Genomic DNA, 16,414 nt, shown 5'->3' with positions numbered 1-16,414 from the left:
TAAACTTCATAGTGCAGGCACAGGATATGGTAGTCCCAGCCAATAGCACAGGGTAAGCACTCATAAAATCTTTGTTCATCAAGTGAATTAATAAATAATGAATAAATAAATAAATTTGACTGGCCTGGGGACATGAAATACACAGAAAGTCTCTAGGTCTGGAAATCTGTGAAATTTTTACTTTCTTCTCTGCTACTTCTGTATTTCACAAACTACCAAGAATAATCAAAGTTTACTTACAAAAGTAATCGGGATATATAATTTTATGCACAGCATGTAATCGACAGAGAGAGAAAAGAAGAGAAAGAAAGGGAGAGTGGATAGCAAAGATTCTAAATAATTTTCTTCCTTCTATTTACTGGAATTTTCAAAATTTTCTAGCCTGTAGAAAATTTAGCCATGAATAATTAACTTAAATAACAACAACTATAAAGGACAGAATACATATTGTAACAAGTTAAGTCAAGTGCTTTCCACAGACTAGATTGAGCTCCACTGACAGACGATATATTATTTCAGCAAACATTTGTTTTTCACCTGCAGGCACAGGTGGATAACCTAGTGATACAACCCAGGAGCCAGATTCTAGCAGGAGACAGACAAATAAAGAGAACACAAAAGATTGTCAAAGAAGAACACCTGTTCAGGTGTAAAAAGGGTGAGAGTGTAAGCAACGTGCAGGTGGGCTGCTTAGAGGAAGTGGCTTCTAGATTAAAATTTGAAAGCAATTGTAATTTTCCCAATTGATGGAAATGTGGAAGGAAGAAAATCAGAATAGCCAATAGTTTGAGATAGGAAAATATTATACTTGTATGGAAATGCAAGTTACAAGAACATATAGTATGTGTTAAGGAGCTTGATGGCATGGTACCTAAGGCATTTGACTGCTAACCAGAAGATTGGCAGTTCAAACCCAACTGCTGCACCACAGAAGGAAGATGGGGCAACCTACTTCCATAAGTATTCACTGCCTCAGAAACCCAAAGGGGTTCCTATGGAGTCAGGATCGATTCCATGCCAATAAGTTTGGTTTTAGTTTTTACAGTATGTGTTACAGCGTGGCTGCAGACAAAGCTAGAGAAATCTGGAGGTGTTACATTGCGTGCCATGCTACTAGATTTCATGTTTCAGGTTTTATTTTTCCTCAGTTCACAGAGACGAAAGTGGGATAATTAGACCCCTCATTTTGACTTTACCAACCATTTTACATTGAGAACATTTTATGCTTAACAGGTTGATTCTCCTCTTTACTTTTTATTCTGCCAATGAATAGGAAGTTGGCACATAAACTAATCAGAAGAATATCACAAATGAATGAGATATTAAATCACGCATCCTAGACTACACCAGTGCTAGAATTGTTTTCAAAGTTTCCATTGGCTACTTGAAATATATAATTAAAACATTCAGTCTCAAAGATTTCAAAACCAACGTGGCTGAAAGAGCTTTCAATATCAAAATGAATGTTACTAATATAAATTATCAACACAATATAAATTTGAAAGTGGCTAATGCTACAAAATTTGACATAAATGAAATTCTGACTAAAAACTCACATTGTATTTAACATGGAGACACAGAAAAAAAAAAGAAAGAAAGAAAAAGAAACTGACAATGGTTAAAATTACACACCGTATTTTGCTGTTGTTGTTGTTATAATTTGATAGAATTAAGTGTTTTTGAAAACTGTTGTTGTTGCTGTATGTGCTGTCAAGTCTGACCCGACTCATAGCGAGCCCCTCTGAGGCGGTATCACTACAGAAGTAGATTGCCCAACCTTCCTTCGGAGGAGTGGCTGGTGGGTTTGAACCACCAGCCTTCTGGTTAGCAGTCAAATGCCTTAGGTACTACGCTGTAGATTTGTATTATATGACAAGAAAATGTATTATTTCACAAGAGAAATAACAGAAAAATAATTATCACAAAGGAAACTTTTTAAAGCTGTAAGCTATAATCACTAAAATTCAATGTGAATAAAAATTGATTCATGAATCTAAAATAATTGCAATAATCAAATGAAAATTGGTGCTATTGCAAATTCCTTCAGTAAAATAACATGGAAAAGTTTGCATTGATTTATTTAGAGAATATAAAAATGTTCAGGGGATGAAATTGGCTTAATAGAGTTTGTTTTGTTATGTTTATCATCAATGATAATTTATAAATGTTAGTATATTCTAATTAAAAGTTTGCTTTCATAATAATTGAAAAAACTTCATTGAAATCAAAGCTATGTATCAGAATATTCTCTTCCCATAAGTAGACATTAAAGGAGCAACATACAAAGGAATATTTTGCCTTTTACAGAGGATTATCCTTGTAATGGATACAGTAGGAACAGAAAACTATTACTACAATGAGAAATGATAAGTGCTCCTATCAAGGAATTATAGAAGGGGTGAATTTACAAATTATTTAGAAGGTGCCATCCAGAGTAGCCTGAAAATCATTAAAGTAGAGGATGCAAAGGTAAAAGGAAAAGGGTGTATTTCTCTGCATAAAACCTTAACCTGTCTGTATCACCTGAAAAAAAAAGGGAAGAGATGTTGTTTGAAACCATGTTTCAATGGTAAAAATGTGTGTGCTGTGATGTTATGGGGTGGTGAAATTGAAATTTAAAACTGCAGAGCTTCTCATTGTTTTTAAAACACTTTTCCAAACATTCTCATGTTTAATGCTAATGATACTCTATCGATGAGGAAACTGTCTCAAAGGTGCAAACTTTTGAGTCAAAGGTGGATCAAGATCACACAATTCATGGTGTAACATTTCCAAGATATTTCTCACCCCAAACGACATGCATATATATATATACACATATATGTCAGTAAACAAATTATCGTATTCATTGTTGCTTTTTCCTTGAGTGGAGATATCTTAAAACCTAGTAGTCACAATTTATTGCCATGATATCACCTCTTTGATATCATCTATTAGCACTCCTGCTATTTATATAGTTTTCTCAAAGTTGTATTCTTGAATATCAGAACTGTTATATTTTCTACTGCTATAAGACAGAATTTCTTCCTGACTATCAGTGATTTTCATTAAGTTGACTTTGCCAGTTGTTCATATCCTATATGCCTAGTGGAATGCTAGGCTGCTCTCAGCTTCAACTTTCTATTAGAACATCAGCAGATTGCTTTTTCAGAGGGTTGATGATTTTCTTCCAGTTGGTTAAAAGAAACTTTTTCGGTATATTAATGGTCATCATTTTCACTTGGGTATAATTGAACTGCAATTATAGTTTTATCATAAATGTAATGTGTACTGAAATTCAATTTCAGTAAAATGATTTCAGTAAATCATTGGGCTGCTAACCAAAAGGTAAGTGGTTTGAATCCACCAGCTGCTCAACTGAAGAAAGATAAGACAGTGTGTTTCTGTAAAGATTTACAGCCTAGGAAACCCCATAGGGCAGTTCTACTCTGTCCAAGGGATTACTATGAGTTGGAATCAACTGGTTGGCAGTGGTTTTTATGTTTTTTTTTAAAGTGACTTTTTCCATTTCAGACATTTGTTGTCTCATTTTCAGCAGGAAAATAAATAAATAAATCTTTAAACACTGTATAGTTGTAGCTATTGGTTTCTGTCAAGTCAATTTCTACTAATGGTGACCCCACACGTACAGAGTAGAACTGGTCCATAACATTGTCAAGGCTGTAGCTTTTCAGAAGGCGATCACCAGGCTTTCTTCCATCTCTGGATGGGTTCAAACCACCAATCTTTTAGGTTAATAGTCTAGTGTTTAACTTTTGTGCTACCCAGTGACCTCACTTTATAGTGAAGCACCATAAAATGTGCTAAAGATTTTTAGGCTTGGGTCTTCAGGGAAGAATCTAATAAATATTTCAATAGTCCTGCTGATTATTTTTTCAGAAGTGAAGCAAATGAAGGGCCTGTGAATTGACAGGGAAGATGTTTGTTTTATTTGATTAACATGGGCTTTGTGCTTGTCCTAATTGAAAGAGTAGGAAGGCTTTTTGTTGTTTTGTTTTAAAATTTATATTTTCCTGTATTTATTGTGAATCCTGAGTATACAGGACCCTGCTTACAATAGCCACTTCCCAGACTCTATTGGACTGAAATGGAAGGTGGCACATGGACATATAAATAACAATACTGATTAAAATAAGGATTTTAGGCAAAATTACATATTTTCTAATCAAAACATTGGTTAGGGCTATATAAACAATATCTAATGATTATCTTAATTTTTATTTGTACATATTTATTTATTACATAAAAAGAATAAGTGCATCATATTGCTAAATGAATAGTCTGTGATATTTTATTTTTTCCCCTACATCATTCCCTACAGAGTGTTATCTTTGAGTATGTCAGTCATACCACTATTCCTCTGATAATAGGCAACTGCTATGAAAGTGATTTAGACTAAACTGAAATTAAATTTAAACTGAGATTCAGTTACATTTCCATTCCTGTGTTCTCCCATGTAAATACTCTCATAAATGTATAAAATGATTGGAAAAAAATAAAGACCTATGATGAGGGCAAAACTTCTTTCTCTGTGCAAACCTGACTTAACTTTGCACAGAGTTTGAACATAAAACTTTGTCTTCATGAACACCGTGCTTTCACATTTCACAATACAAATCAAGGCTCTTTACCTACTCAGACTGAAATCTATTATCACGTTTTTAGTCAGAAACAGTTCCCAGACTCTTTACAAACTTCCTGTGTGCTCACAATGCAAACCATAGAACACAGCAGCTATCACCTGTCTGCTCCGAACAGCCCCCACACCACCACTGGGAGTGCCCAGACCAGCACTTGCAAAGAACTGGACCCTACTCTTTACTGTTCTTTCTATGAGCATCTGTATCTGAAGTACAAAACTCACTCACCAAATGCCATTAGCAAGAATGTGCAGTGGGTCAAGGAAAAACTAGAGGAAACGTCCTTGAACTATAGATTTTAATGAAGTCAGGAGAATCATTATAGACAAGAGGTGAAATAAAGAGATGAAAGAAGGGAATAGAATAAAAGAAGGTTATAGCTGTAAAGATCTTGGTCCAAAATAAGTGTAATCAATCTTGGTAAAATGTCCTACTGCTTCCTTTCTCCCACTTCACTTCTGGCTACTTTTTTGGTCTCAATCTCACCCTCTTTCTATCCTCTCTCCCTAAATTTATTGTTCTCCTCCTCCTCCTTCTCCTCTATCACCATGAGCTGAAGTTTTATCAAAAAAAAATTATTATTTACTCTATGATTAGTCACAAATAAGGTACAAAAGATACCAAAAAAAGGCATAAGACATAGTTTCTACTTTCATGTAGGGTTAGGATGACAGTAAATGAATTGACAGGTTCATACAATACTAATATTATAATAATAGTATTTTGAGCCAGTATGTGAGAAATGTAAAAGAAAAGTGGTAAATACTATTCAATTTCAATAGAGAAATGAGGGGCCAGTGTGATAGAAGAGGACGTAACAAAGGAGACAGGATGTGTGCAAAGCCTTGAAGGCCTTGAGGGAGTATAGAGAAACCAGGTGCTGAGTCTATCTCCTGCTTGTTCTCTTTTGCCAATTATAAAAGGCAAAAAAAAAAAAAAAATCCCTGCAGGCACCAGGCCCACCTCTTTGATAGGCCTAGTGGTCTGGCAAAGACTGCAGAATCTGTACCAAATACAATAATGAGATAGCAGAGATTTTTGTTTGTTTGTTTGTTTAAAGCTACAGAGCATAAAAAGGAAGGATGAAACTTCAGGCTGATTAGAAGCTGTTACAATAGTACAAAGGAAAGATGATAAATGTGTCAATTAAAGTGATGGCAATGGAGATAAAGAAGAAGAATGGAAAAAATAATTTAGAGATTGGGAATTGTAAGCAATTTATTGTTTGGAGTTAGGGAAGGAGATGGGTTCCATCCTTCCAAGGGATGAGTCTGGAGATACAGAATCTGGTTCATTAACAAATAGGAGGTAATGATAAAGAATCCAGAATGTAGAAAATAAGAATAAAACTGGCCAGGGACTGAAGCCTATAGAACTCCAGTATTTAAAGAGTAGAAAAATATGGAGAACGAGTAGGTTGTCGTCGTTATTAGGTGCCATCAAGTCAGTTCTTACTGATGGCAATCCCATATGGCAAAGCTGAACTACCACATAGGGTTTTCTTGGTAGTAATCTTTAGAGAAGCAGATCACCAGGTCTTTCTTCCATGAAACTGCTGAGTATGTTGGAACTGTCACCCTTTAGGTTAGCAGTTGAACACTTAATCATTTGTGCCAATAGAGTTTTTTTTTTTTTTTAGAATAAGTGTGTGTGTGTGTGTGTGTGTGTATTTGATTTCCAGTACAAAAATGTATAAGGAGCTCTGGTGGCGTAGTGGCTGAGGCATTTGGCTGCTAACTAGAAGGCTGGTGATTCAAACTCACCAGTTGCTCCACGAAAGAAAGACTGAGCAGTCTGTTTCTGTAAAGATTTACAGCCTTGGAAACCCAATGTGGGTGGCTAAGGGTCAGAATCAATTCAGTGGCAGTGAGTTTGGGTTTTTTTTTTGTTGTTGTTTTATATTGGCTAGTTGTAATTGGTCAAGGGGTATCAAATCATCTCAAACAGAAGCAAGACCTAGCTAAGCTAACCACTCTCCTCCTGTGCATGGTTACTTAACAGCAGAAGAGGAAGAGGACAAGCGAGTCCCCACCCCCACCTTTCTTCTCTTGCAACAAAATATATTTCAAATTCTCACAGTGATAATGGTCACAGGCAGTTGTTCTTAGGAAAAGATTAAAAAAAAAAAAAAAAAACAAAAACAGAATAAATAATCCAATTCACTCCCCCAAATCTCCAAATTATAGAGTATCTAAAAATTGCTTAACAAATTAAATGAATAATTTCTATTGAATGCTTGTCATATGTAAGGCAGAGTTCACATTTGCAATATGAGATACTCCTGTTTAATGTAGTTGGAAAAAATGAAGACCTATTTCCAGGAAATGAATCTTAACAGCTATGGTGAAGTAATAGATTTATCTGGCATTACACCTTTGTTAGAGCCAGTGAACACTCACTCATAACTGAATTTTCAAAACTACCATTGTCCCCTAGACTTATTTAGAAATTTTAAGCAAAGTTTTGGTTTCCAGTTGTCATGGCAAAGAGGCAGAAAATAAAAATATATGAACTATTCCGTAAAACTGAACAGAGCATTGTAGTTGCCCTGCAAACCTTAACTTTGGCCTTGTCCATACTTGTACATTTATATATATTTTAAATTGTGATTTGGGTGAAAGTTTATAGAGCAAATTTATTTTCCATACAGCAGTTCACATGCACTTTGTCTCATGACATTGACTGCAGTTTCTCATAGTGCAACAGCTTTCTTCCCACTTCCTCCCTATAGTTACCTCTTCCCTGTGTCCTTCCCTCCCATGCAGTCCTGCCCCACCCCCAGCTGTCATTTTGTGCATATCCAGCCTTTCTCTTCTCCCATGATTGATCTTTCCAAGGAGTGTCTCTACCTAACATAAGTGTTCAGCTCATATGTCTGTATTTTGTTTGGCTGGAAGCCACAGGAATGGGTTCAATTGCAGACCTGAAGGGCAGCTAGGGGCCATACTCTCAGGGGTTCAACTGGTCTCCATCAGACCAGCAAAACTGGCCCCTCTTTTTTTTATGATTTTGTGTTTTGTTCCACATTATTCTCCCACTCTACCCAGTATCTCCTTCATAGGTCCCCCTTCAAGTGGTTGACAGTGGTAGCTGGGCACCATCTAGTTCTTCTGGTCTCATAGTCATACAGGCTGAGGATCTCGTGACATACCAGTCACTGGACTAATTGTTTCCATGTGTCTTTGGTTTTCTTCATTATTCTTTGCTCTGAATGAGGAGAGGCCTATCATTGCATCTAGATAGCTGCTTACAATCTTTTAAGTTCCCAGGCACTACTTGCCAAAGTAGGATGTGGAACAATGTTTTCTTGTAGTATGTTATGCCAAATGAGCTTGATGTCCCCTGCGACCATGGTCCTGAGCCCACAGGTACAACTCCTTGCTTCCTCTAGGTAGCTGGCTATGGCTACCTTGTCCCTGGTCAGCTCTACTATATACCTGGGAATTCTTACAGAATATACAAACGCACTTGTAGAAACATTGTCTGCCAATCCTATACATGGTCTTGGGCACGTTCCCCCCTACATAGACATACCTAATCATTCAGCCTGTCCACCCATCTATCCACCTATATATCAATGTTTGCCTTCACTGACACCACTGTACTGTATGTGCAAAAGGGTTCATCTTTCTTGTCTGTACCTTCCATGCACCTCTTTATGTCTTCCTCTTCCTCAATGCCACCATCAATACTTGTATTTTAAATATTAAATAAATCAAATTTCTGAACCATGCACATGTTTCTCTCTCACTACATTAGACTCTATTTTTTAATGCCACTCCTCGAAAGGAAGGTTGGGCAATCCTACTTCCATAGTGATACTGCCTCGGAAACCCAAGGAGGGGTCACTATGAGTCGGGGCCGACTCGACGGCACATAACAACAACAACAACAACAGAGATTAGAAAATATAAATTTTCCTACGCAGAGTTTTAATATACCTACAGACACTAAACTCAATTTTAAGACATTAAAACAAAACATGTAATCCAGCTTATGTGTTGTGAATAAGAAAAACATATAGTTTAAAATATCAATAACCTCCCAAATTATACAATGAACAACAACATGTCTCTCAGAACTTAAAAGTGTGATGAACAGTAGTAGCAGACTCAAGTGAATATGTCTATGTACCTGCTCCAGAAATTTGTGTATATTTCAAGAAGACTGTCAATATCTTTTAGAAAATTTGCTCTTCATATTCATGAAAGTAATTGAAGATACATTTGATCTTTCACAATAAATCTATATGTATGCATCCATTTCTTTATAGTATAAATTTTTCAGGAAAGCTGACCTAAAGCCTTGGAGAATCTATTATATTCATATTTTGATTATGTATTAAAAGATGTTTCTCATGATAAAAACACATTTTCTATACTGAGTTGAAATTTTTTATGGCGATTTACTGTGTGACCTACAAAATATTTCAGTAGTTCTTTAAGCTCATGCAGAAAGGCTTTGCAACGGTTCCTAAGTGGAAATTTTTCATGGAAAGATGCCCTGATTTATGGTAATACACATGTAGAAGCTTATTTAAATCATTATTCTTTATAATATGATTTTGATCAGGACAAGCCACTTTACAAAACTGACAAGTTGATAAACATTTTCTGCACTAAGACAAAAGGCTGTATCTATGTAGATTTTCTTCTTTTTTTTTCCAGTCCTCCTTTACTGGGGAAAAAAAAAAAAATTATCTCAGACTCCTTTTCTTTCCACTCCCCTCAGCTGCCAAAATACAACAGTGATGTAACGTGCTCAAGAGGTGGCTGATGTCCGTGTTTGAGAAAAGGAGAGCAGCAGGAAATTTAAAAATAAAGTGAAAACATGATTTCAAAGTTAATACCTATAAGCAAGATTTTTAAAAAACATTCTTTTCTCTTTTTTTTTCTGATGACTGATTTTGAATTTCTAAAAGAAAACCATTTCAATATGCTTACCATTAAAACCCATGGTTTTTAGATATATCACAAGGAGAAATACTAAATCTCAAATTAATTAGTTCCATTCAATAATCAACTGAAATACACTCATCATGCAGTTAAAAAAAGTTGTTGACGAAATGTCCATCGAATAGACCATAAGAGTACAGAGATCTCACACTGAAATAGGACTCAAGGTCTAATTAGCTACATTTTCTTACAGAATACTGCATTTGCATGATTCTTTGAATTTAACTATTTTTGTCTCCTCAAGGCTCTACTATTTAACCATCATCCAGGAAGGGCGGTGGCCCCACTAGAATTTTCAAAGCAAAAATTCATTAAAACTATTAATGAGGAACTACGGAGTAGATTTAAAATATATTCTGTGAAAAGACTTTGTGAAAAGTTAATATTTCATGACAAGTTCAAGTATATTTTTTTGAAAAATCATACAGTTAGACTTTCAATAAAATCTTTTCAGTAGTAATCAAGTTTTAAGGAAACAAACTCCTGATCCGAAGACAGAGAGTGGCTTACATTCAAGTAGTTATCTTTAACTTTAAATTTTTTCTGACTTATGCATCTTTGACTGAAAAGATAAAAACGCACCTACTGTGTCATTAAAAAATTACTCAGGCTTGCGCAAACTTAAGCTCATATCACGTTGGGGCTCAAGTAACTAAAGTTGCTTTTGCAATACCCTTGACTCATTTGTAAAGAAATATACAGGCAGACCATGTTTTACTTTAAATTGCAATTTTTCCCCAAGCATTCATGCTTCTTAGAAACAGAAACAAGGTATTCTGTCACATAACAAACCAGGTCTCATTGTTGAACAACAGCCTTGACCATTTTACAGCGGTCTTCCTCACTTCCAATCATCAACACTTCCTTTTTTTTTTTTTTTTTTGCCTATTTCCAATCAATGTTCCTCCAAAAGTAGAAATAAAATAATTAAGGAAATAATAATACCCCTGGATTTACCTGTAACAAGCAGGTCCATGTCCAGAAAGGCAAAACCAAACGCCAAAAGTTTGAGCCACATATACATGGTTATATCTGGAAATCAGCCGTATCCTTATGCAACAGCATGCGTCCTTCTGGAAGGCAAAATAATAGTTATCTCTGTAAAAAATTTTTGCTTGTAAAACCGAATGAAAAATAAAAAAGAACTAAATACGTACTGTTGACTGTTGTCTTATCAGACAGGGAGCAATTTCCTCCTTTGTTAGCCTAAGAACAAACCACTTGCTAGCTACATGTACGAGGTGATGATGTCAGATTCAGTTTTACCAACTTCTCCAAAAGTACTGTAAAGGGTCCTCTTTGCAGGAAGTCAAGAGAGTTGTTCAAAGACAGTGCAATGGCCTCTTACTTCCTTAATTCAAGTAATTAGAATAAACGAGCTGAGCTTTTTTAAAATTTTCCCCTCATGAAAGATGTTTTTCAAACTATCCAAATAATACTACTTTACAATATTCTTTGCTACTTTCTTTTTAAAATCAGATCCCCTCAAAATAATAAATAGTATTTTACCTAATGGTTGATAAAACAGATACATCATACATATGACTAAATGGGATTAGCAAAATGATAAAGTAATTGGATTAGTAGATAATATTCTATTTGATTTATTAAGAAGATGAAAATGAATGGATGAAACACTGCTTATCTGGTTATTTTGGGCAACCAGTATCATTTACCATTAAGGCATTCAAAACCTGGCAATATGACAGTTACAGAAGTCAAATTCATTTCCTATGCAAAAGCACTCTCAGAGAGCTTAACAGGTTTGCCCCAAATCTTTCACAGATGTCCTTGGTGGGGCTAGGAACGGAACCAGAATGTAACTTCTGCTAGAGCAAATCCTACTTTGTGACTCTGGACATTCTTTGTGCCATTGAGGGAAAGAAGAGCAGTCTTTTACAAAAGTAAAGCTTTTTATTTTTATTTTTTTTTTACTTTTATTTTTATTTTGTTACAATGGGGCAATACTGTCCCAATTATTTTGATTAATAAAACAATAAACTAATACACACCATTCTCCATGATGCCAATAATATTCTTAGTAAATCCACTGAAAAAGAGAAAATGCTTACTGGCAATACGCAAGGCAATAATTACGTGAATTGTTATCATTGTAGTAGCCTTTATGTGCTTTCAAAAATAACATTACATACAAATACAAGGCAAAATTTAGAGAATGCTTGGTGGACTTTTAGGTAAATCCTTTGCAGTAATGCTACACTCCCTGGTCAGGAACCACAATTGTTCGGTCCTTGCATATTTATAGGAGCTCGGTAGCCTAGTGCCTAAGACATTTCACTGCTAACCAGAAGGCTGGTGGTTCAAAACCATCAGCCACTCCCCAGAAGGAAGGTTGGGCAATCTACTTCCATAGTGATACTGCCTCAGAAACCCAAGGAGGGGTTGTTATGAGTCGGATCCGACTTCAAGGCAGTATGTTCATTTTTATCCTCTGTGAAAATGGAAATAGTCCCACAGCTTTAAATATGGGTACTAAGATTGTTGTTATTATTATTATCATAACTTATTTAGGAGTTCTTGCATGAACTATAAAAGCTCTGGTGGTGCAGTGCATCAGGCATTTGATTGCTAATCAGAAGGTTGGCAGTTCAAATCCACCAGCAGCTCTGTGGAGGGAATCTCCATAAAGGGAGAAAACTCCATAAAGGGAATACTTCCATAAAGATTTACCACCTTGGAAAGTCACTGGGGATCACTATAAGTAGGAATTGGCTAGATGGTTGTGGGTTTGTTTGTTTATTTGTTATTTATTTATTTTTTTGCACTAACTATGCTGTTGTTGTTGTTATGTGCCATCCAGTAGGACCCAATTCAAAGTGACCCCTCCTTGGGTTTCTGAGGAGGTATCACTACAGAAGTAGATTGTCCATCTTTCCTTCCCAGGAGTGGCTGGTAGGTTTGAACCACCAGCCTTCTGGTTACCAGTCAAGTGCCTTAGGCACTACACTATGCTTAGTGCTTAATATGCAATATCTAACTTAGTACAGAAGGTTGGCGGTTCAAACCCACCAGCCACTTCTCAGAAGGAATGCTGGGCAAGCTACTTCCATAGTGATACCACCTCAGAAACCCAAGCAGGGGTCGCTATGAGTTGAGTCCGACCAGAGGGCACATAACAACAACAACGACTTAGTACAACAATCCTTGAAATAATTAATATGATTATTCCCCATTTTATCTGTGAAGGTCAGAGAGGTTAGGTGATTTTTTTTTTTAAGATCTCACAGTTAGGCAGTGTATACGCTATAGTTTGAACCCAGGTAGTTCAATTTCATCTTACCTTCCTTACTTTATTTTTCTCTTTCTCATCCTTTCCCTCACTTGTTTTGTACTATGGCTTTTATATATTTATATAAAATTATATATTTTATATTTATATTTTAGTTAAAATAATTTTTCTCTTCTATACCAATTTTTCTTGCTATTGTTCATCTTGTTCCAACTTTTTATATTATATATACTGTATAAAACATATTTTATATAAAATTATATATTTTACATTTTTATTTTAGTTAAAATAATTTTTCTCTTCTATACCAATTTTTCTTGCTATTGTTCATCTTGTTCCAACATCTTATTATAATTTTAGGTCCCTGGTTATTTTGAATTTTTTGTCTGGTGTTTTGTTTTTGTTTCTTCATCTATTCATTGCTCTATTTGTTTTCTCTTGTTTGGAAATCTCTACTGTCTTGAAATTTTACTGGAGTCTTTTGTTCCATCTCTTTTAAATTTCTTTCCCTGGTCTGGAAGTTATACAGGGTGTTTCTGTGATTTAGGAATTACCACAATTTATGAAACAAAACTATATATGTGCAAGTCTAATGATAGTAGTCAGCTCTCATCTGTCCTAGTATAGGATACATTTCTTAGGTGCTCTGTCCCACATTTCAATCCCTTTATCCTATATCTTAATACTACCTTGTTTTCAATCACAAGATTACTCATTATTTAACCTTTCCCCTGCTGCCTTTGCTTGTCTGTATTACCTTTAGTTTGCTCTTAATCTTAATTGAAAATGTGGCTGGACATAGAGTTCTTAGCCCATGGAGTTATTTTTGTTTGGTTTTAATTTGGTTTGATTTTCTTTCTTCAGTCCTGTAGATGATTTTGTTTAGTTCTTCCTTGTATCTGTTGTTTCTGATGAGAATTACATTGTCTCTCAACTTGTCATTCTGTTACTTGTGACATCTATAATTTTCTTTCTGCTAATTTAAAAATTTTCTGCTTTTTAGGGAGCTTTATTATAATGATTCTAACTGAAAATTTCTATCTTTATTCTACTTAAGACTATGTTACTTCACTTTGGGTATTCATAGTTTCATCATCCTCACATAATTTCTAAGCCATTACCTCACATAATTATAAATCTCTGCCAGTTTCCTGTCTATTCCCTGCTTCTGAAACATGTGTCACATGTATATTGACTCATAAATTGTCTTTCCTGTCTTTTGGAGAGAAAAAAAAAACATGGGGTTTACTCCCTCCAGCTTTATCTCTCACCAACTAAGTGACTCCATTTGAGTTGACCATTCGGAGACTTGGTGTTCTCTTCTGTAAAATAGGAATAATAATGGTATCGGATTCTGTTTTTAGGACTAAATGGAATAGGATATTGCATTGATTTTCTATTGCTGCTATGACAAATCATTACAAACTTCAAACTCACTGCCATCAAGTCGATTCCGTCTCATAGCAATCCCTCCTTGGGTTTCTGAGGTGGTGTCTCTACGAAAGTAGATTGCCCAGTCTTCCTTCTGAGGAGTGGCTGGTGGGTTTGAACTGCCAGCCTTCTGGTTAGCAGTCAAATGCCTTAGGCACTATGCCACTGCAAGCTTAGTGGCTTAAAATAACACAACATTATCTTACATTTCTCTAGGTCAGAATTCTGACATGAGTCTAACTGGCCTAAAATCAGGGTGTTGACAAAGCTGTGTTCCTTTCTGAAGGCTCTAGGGGAGAATCCACTTCCATGCCTTTTCCAGCATCTTTGGTTTGTGGCTTTCTTTCCCCATCTTCAAAGCCAGCAATGGCATGTCAAGTCATTCTCATGCCGCCACCTAGCTGACCTTTCTTCAGTCATCACACTCCTCTGTGACCACAGTTGGGAAGGGTTCTCTACTTTTAAGGACTCATGGAATCAGACTGGGGCTACCTGATAGGCCTGAATAATCTCCCTATCTCATCACCAAAATCCTTTTGTCATTCACCCATTCCAGGATTTAGGACATGGGCATCTTTGGGGCCATGATTCTGCTTGCTGTAGTCATATAAAGGCCATGACATGTAGTAAGCACTCAAAAAAGTTAGCTCTTATTTATCTTTTTCTTGTTATTTTTACTTAGCTTTGACCTAATGATAAATAACTGAGAAATGAAGCTGGCTTTTCATAGCTGTGATACTGTATACCCTTATTATTTTTGAGACAGTAGGCACTTACATGTTTTTTCTCTCAATCACTGTGGAAGAGGACTAGGTATAGGAGTCCCAGAGTGGTGTAAATGGTTAATGTGTTGGGCTGCTAACCAAAAAGTTGGAACTAAGAGTCCACCCATAGGTATGTTGGAAGACAGGTCTGAGAATATTCTACTAAAAAATCAGCCACTGAAATCCCTATGGAGGACAGTTTTACTCTGATACACATGGGGTCACCACAAATCAAAAAAGACTTGATGGCAAATGGTTTTATGTCTACTTAAGAGGATCCACAGTCTGTCCCGACACAGTGTATGCTTCGTGTACTTGTAATTATTTACATATTCCATATCCAAAACCAAATACCCTGCCATTGAGTTGTTTCCAACTCATAGCAACCCAGTTGGATTTCCAAGGCTGTAAATCTTTATGCAGGCAAACTTGCTCATCTTTCTTCCACAGATTGGCTAGTAGGTTCAAACCACTGCCATTTTGGTTGACAGACAAATGCCTTAACTACTATACCACTAGAGCTCCTTCAAGGCTGATAAATTGTATTGTAGAGAGTTTATTTTAGTAACAGCAAGGATGTTGATGGATAGAGACTTGAGCTAACAGGGTAGATTTCAATGGCAACCTCTGTGGCAAAAAACAATTGATTACACACACACACACACAAAACCAAACTCACTGTGGTTGAGTTGGATCTGAATCATAGTGACTCCTCCTTGGGTTTCTGAGGTGGTATCACTACAGAAGTAGATTGCACAACCTTCCTTCCGAGGAGTGGCTGGTGGATTTGAGCTGCCAGCCTTCTGGTTGGCAGTCAAATGCCTTAGGCACTATGCCACCAGAGCTCCTATATATATATACACACGCACATATATACAGATGCTCTGGTGGTGTAATGTCAAAGGACATTTGACTGCTAACCAGAAGTTTTTAGAAAGGTCTCAATTTTTTTTCATAATCAGTGGCCTGCTATGTTGCCTACCAATATTGGAATTGTTCCTGGACTTGAACTAGTGGCCTGACCTGTTGCCTGCTGGTCTTGGAACTGTGCCATTTCACCTGCTGACTTTGGGTTGTCAGCCTCAGCAGCCAGCAGCTGCTTGAGTTAGGAGAGACCCCCAGCTCCAGTGAGCCTGGAACAAGTGTTAGAGCTGAAGCCCAAAGAAAAGATGTCACTTTGAGAACTAAGATGTGCCTGGCCCATGCTCTGTTATTTTCAATAACCACATACATATCTGAAAACTGAAAAATGAATAAGTAAGACAGTAAAAGAACTGATGCCGGGGGTTTCTGGCAAGATGGCGGACTAGGCAGAAGGATTGCACAGACCCTCTTCAACAAAGAAAAGGGAAACCAATTAACACAGACACAGAA

The 16,414-nt window shown here is 36.3% G+C and overlaps 1 protein-coding gene across 1 annotated transcript in view; it reads right to left on the bottom strand.

Annotated features, from left to right (window-relative positions):
* PTPRC (protein tyrosine phosphatase receptor type C) overlaps positions 1-16,414 on the bottom strand; it is a 220,135-nt gene that overhangs the window by 134,457 nt on the left and 69,264 nt on the right. Inside the window, exon 2 of the mRNA XM_042780975.1 lies at positions 10,541-10,627. Coding sequence (XP_042636909.1) covers positions 10,541-10,627 — 87 coding nt within the window. The remainder of the gene's footprint in view (positions 1-10,540; positions 10,628-16,414) is intronic.

This window comes from Orycteropus afer, unplaced genomic scaffold (assembly GCF_000298275.1).
Source record: "Orycteropus afer afer isolate SDZICR_OR568_19922 unplaced genomic scaffold, OryAfe1.0 scaffold00075, whole genome shotgun sequence".
In the NCBI taxonomy this organism is placed as follows: domain Eukaryota; kingdom Metazoa; phylum Chordata; class Mammalia; order Tubulidentata; family Orycteropodidae; genus Orycteropus; species Orycteropus afer.
The sequence above is the reverse complement of the archived record's forward strand: the minus strand, read 5'-3'. Positions and strand labels throughout refer to the sequence as shown.